Here is a 5,128-nt window from a genome sequence, read left to right as displayed (position 1 = left end):
ATAGCGGCTGGAGCTTGTGCGTCCAACTTGTTGGACTGAATGTGCTGCTGATCCTTTGTCACCGAAGGGTGGGGGGTACCTGCAAGGGACTCCGATACTTAAGTTAGCAAGGGGATTAAGCAGGTATTGAGTAGAATCAGAGTATGAGTTATACTTGGGTGCTCCAGTGTATTTATAATGGTCAGATATGGCCTTCTGTGGATAAGATAAGTTAGTTATCTTATCTTATCTTTTATCTTTAAGTGAGGTCATCTTATCTTTAAGGGAACCGCCCTTCTCGCTGTAGGCTTGGGCCGCTTTAGGATTTGGGACATGTTCCTCTATTTGGGCCCTTCCTTGGGCTTTCGTAGGGACTTGATCGAGATCTTTGGGAAGAGGTCGGGTTGTCCTGACCTGAAGAGGTCGGTCGCTTTGTCTGTCAAACATCCCGGGTCGGTCATCTTGACCCAGGGTATGAACAAAAACTACTACGAACTGATCAAGATACGGACGGAAAATACGATTCATGTAATCCATGAAAATCGCAGGAGCATTAGTTAGTCCAAACGACATAACCGTATACTCATAGTGACCATATCGAGTTCTAAATGCAGTCTTTGGTATATCTGACTCTTTCACTCGAATTTGGTGATAGCCCGATCGCAAATCAATCTTTGAGAACACAGTTGCACCTTTCAACTGATATATCAAATCATCTATCCATGGAAGTGGATACTTGTTCTTGATAGTGACTTTATTTAACTGTCGGTAATCTACGCAAGGTCTCATTCCACCATCCTTCTTCTTTACTAGCAATACCGGAGCTCCCCAAGGTGATGCACTGGGACGAATAAATTTCTTTCCAAGTAGCTCATCCAACTACTTCTTCAACTCTGCAAGTTCCAATGGTGACATCCAGTACGGTGCTATGGAAATCGGTTCGGTTCCAGGTACAAGTTCAATGCTGAATTCTATCTCTCGCTGAGGAGGAAACTCAGGTATGTCATCCGAAAAAACATCAGGAAATTCCTTCACCACTCGGATTCGTTCTAAGCTTAATTCACTGTCATTCGAGCTAGCCACTAACAGAACGTACCCCTCACAATCACTCCCGTCTAAGGTAACTCTTACAGAATTCAGATATAAAGTATGTGACAGAAATGGTTTAATGTTTAAACTATCAGATGGAATAACAGCAGTTTTCTCATAGCAATCAAGGAAAACATGATACTTAGATAACCAATCTAACCCTAGAATAACTTCTAACCCACATAGAGGCAAACAGATTAGATCATGTATAAAAGTTCTGTTCCTAATAGTGAATCGTACTTGCAGGAAAACTAAACTGGTTAAAGCATTTTGAGATGCATGTGTATTGACAATTAGATTAAAGTTCAACTCAGAGAAATTTAGTCCCAACTCACAAGCAACAGTTAAAGAAATAAAGGAATGCGATGCACCCGAGTCATACAGTACAGTTAGAAATCGATTTTTAACATAACACTGACCTTGGATCAGGGCATCTGATTGCATAGCATCATCAGCAGTCATAGCAAACACTCAACCGTGTTACTGGATTCGTACTGGATTCCGAACAAACTTTCTTAGGTAGATCCTAGCTGTGTGTCCAGATTCCTCACAAGTAAATCAAGCGTTCATTCCTTACAGCATCCGAATCTAACATAGCCATAGCCATGGAGATCATAACAGCTATGACGATAGCTGTGCCTCACATCGATTTGTCATTCAGAGCTCGATTAAAATATGCCTATTCGCAGTCATTAAGGTCCTATTCGCACCAAACAATCAACATTAAGGTGATCAGTCTTAATATTTCAAGTAAGGCATGAACATTTCCAAAATGAGCACTCATAGACATTCATGCCAAATGTATCTTGAAGATACCCTAACAGCATGAGACACACAAGCAGAGTATGCAATGAAGTATAGTCAGTCCACTCCCCAGGCTCTATTGGGAACGAACTGCTCTGATACCAAATTGTAATGACCCAACTCCCAGTATGTCATGGTCATACAAGAAGCTAAGTGTTACTAACTTATCCTTCCTAATTATTAACTATTATTTAATATATGAGCCTGTTTCTTGTTAGAACGATGCCAAATTTTACGAGTAACTTTTTTTTTATTCGTTGCGGAGAAGAAATAAAATAAACAAGCATACATTGAGAGTAAAAGGAAAGCAGCATAAAGAAACATAGAAATACAACTGATAATATACATCATGTACACTATAACAAACATGTAGCATTTACACAAGATCAAGTCAGTTTACATCCTCGTCATCCTACGTAGCTAATATATACACGACACTCCTAGGGCCTGGCCCATACAAAAAGCCGCTAAACTGGCGCCCAGGCTAGCCTAACCACTATATAGCTCCTAGCTCTCGGGTGTACTAACACAAGTGAGAGACTAACTAACAGATAATGTCAGACTAGAGTGTCATCAAAAGAATGCCCATTCTGTTGTCAGACTATATCTACACGTGGCCATTCAGAGAATCGCTGTGAGGCTTGTCCATCTCCTCATCCTACTCTATCTCTATTTCAGGATCCTCCTCCTCCTTATCGTCGGCAGCTACAGCTAAACCCTCAGATCTACCAGAAACACTGCTGTCACTATGTACGAAACCATTCGCGAGCACAGGTCCGTTCGCGTATATAGGGGCTACCCCACCGTCTGGTAGTGCCGGCTCATCGGGCTGTGGAAAATCAGGGATCGGCTCAAGGGAAAAGTCCCACTCTGGTGGTATCACTGGTATGTAGTCACCAGCTAACTCGGGCTCATCAGGAATGATTTTCGGTTCCACCTCATTCCAAGGTTGAGCTGGTATAGGGTGCTCAGGATCATCAGGAAAAGGATGTACAGGTGCATCATGATGTAACCAGGATAAGGGAAAGTCGTAAGGAGCATCGGGGTCAAAATGCGGGCTAGACAGAGGATGTTGAAAAGCTCGATTAGGTAACGCATACCGTCTAATACGAGGCTCTAGTCCCATGATAAAGTAACTGTGATGTACCGGGTTCTTGTAGACGTAAGGGTCCTCGAACTCATAGAATATCACGCCCGTCTCCATCTGAGATGGAGGAAGGGAGAGAAGGGGTAAGAATTGGGGAGTTCTTAGTAGGGTCAGGGTTGTTAGTTACATTCATTTATTCGATTCCGATTAGCCGATGGATATTAGAATACAATAAAGTAGTAAACAGTAGTTATAAATAGATAGAAAAATGGAAAACAAAACACAAACAAAAGAACACAAGGAAATAAAGCACAGACATAGCACTCAAGCGGACAAACATAAAGAAATAATTCACACACAAGAAGGAAAACAACAGAGAATGATGCGCAAACAAGAATGATGCATGTCTAGCCCTAGTGCAGGTAATGAGCTCATCTGTCGGTTACTAACCCGCTCCCGACGTTATCTAGCAACCTCTGTCTGGATAAGGCTTTCCTTTTGGCTATACCCCTGTGTACAGGAAATAACCCCTCTGCCACCACAGGGTCCACTGCACGCAGGAAATAACACATCTGCCACTGCAGTGATGTATACCGACACACCTTCTGTATACAGGAAATAATCCCTCTGCCACTACAGAAATGGAACAGGTGGTCACGGTACTTTTGTAGCAGGAAATAACCCCTCTACCTTACAGAAATAAAATATAGGTCTATACCGTAGGAAAGCGTTCTCAGTGGTCGCACCACCATCTATCTGACTGCCTCAATGCAGCAGATGATCATACAAGTATATATGGAGTTGTCGTAATGCAACAAATGAATAAACACATCTCTTGGGTTGCCTCAAGCAACAAATGACCTCTCAATAGGTCATCTGCTCTTTCTCATATTACTCTAATCTCTTCGTCTCTGTATTCTGCTCTGTTTATTCTTTTCTCTGTACTTCTTTACTTTATTCTGTTTTCTCTGTTTAACGTTAGTATTTAAAGCTTATGTAAATTTCGGTATGAATAGTTAGCTTGTCCCAAGTATAGGATCATTAAGTCTATACTGAAACATTTTAACTTTTCATAATATACCTAACCCTAGTTGCAATTCAAGGACTAACTAGGTTGCCCTAGTTCATTCACTAATCTCTGTCTATTTTTTCTGTTATTAAAACTTTACAGAATTTTCTTTAATTTTTATCTTTTCTTTAACTTTTTATCTTTCATTTATCTTTGCCTCATGGTGGATGAAATTGTGATCACATCAATGTAGTATTCTTTGTTGTTGTATGGAATCATTATTATGGCACCTATGTGTGGACACAACTCCGTTCAACTAACCAGCAAGTGTACTGGATCGTCCAAGTAATACCTTACGTGAGTAAGGGTCGATCCCACAGAGATTGTTGGTATGAAGCAAGCTATGGTCACCTTGTAAATCTCAGTTAAGTGGATTCATAGGGTCAAATGTAATTGGATTAGATAATTTAAAAGATAAATAAAATAAAAAGGGATAGAAATACTTATGTAAATCAATAGTGGGAATTTCAGATAGGTGTGTGGAGATGCTAAAATCTTTTTGAATCTCTACTTTCTTATTGCTTTCATCCAATCCTTCTTACTCCTTTCCATGGCAAGCTATATGTAGGGCATCACCATCAACGGTGGCTACTTTCAATCCTCTCGGGAAAATGATCCTATGCGCTGTCACTGCACGACTAATCGTCTGGAGGCATCACCCATGGCTGATGGCTATATCCCGTCCTCTCAGTGAAAACGTTCCTATGCTCTGTCACAGCACGGCTAATCATCTGTCGGTTCTCAATCAGGTTGGAATAGAATCCCTTGATTCTTTTGCCTTTGTCATCATGCCCAGCCTTCAGAAGTTTGAAACTCGTCATAGTCATTCAATACCGAAATCCTACTCGAAATACCACAGACAAGGTTAGACTTTCCAGATTCCCGGGATCCTACTCGGAATACCACAGACAAGGTTAGATTTTTCGGATCCCCATGAATGCCGCCATCTATCTAGCTTATACCACGAAAATTCTGTTGGGGAATCTAAGAGATATGTGCCCGGCCTAGAGTAGAACGGAAGTGGTTGTCAATCACGCGCGTTCATAGGTGAGAATGATGATGAGTGTCACGGATCATCACATTCATCAAAGTTAAGTGTA

The 5,128-nt window shown here is 41.2% G+C and overlaps 1 protein-coding gene across 1 annotated transcript; it reads right to left on the bottom strand.

Annotated features, from left to right (window-relative positions):
- Window positions 1-858: 858 nt before the first annotated feature.
- Window positions 859-1,530, bottom strand: LOC107466389 (uncharacterized). The gene has a single exon (XM_016085363.1). It carries the CDS (start codon window positions 1,528-1,530, stop codon window positions 859-861), a length of 672 nt encoding a protein of 223 aa, XP_015940849.1.
- Window positions 1,531-5,128: the final 3,598 nt, after the last annotated feature.

The sequence above is a fragment of the Arachis duranensis genome, chromosome 9 (genome assembly GCF_000817695.3).
Source record: "Arachis duranensis cultivar V14167 chromosome 9, aradu.V14167.gnm2.J7QH, whole genome shotgun sequence".
Classification (NCBI taxonomy): domain Eukaryota; kingdom Viridiplantae; phylum Streptophyta; class Magnoliopsida; order Fabales; family Fabaceae; genus Arachis; species Arachis duranensis.
This window is presented reverse-complemented; position numbering and strand designations above follow the sequence as displayed.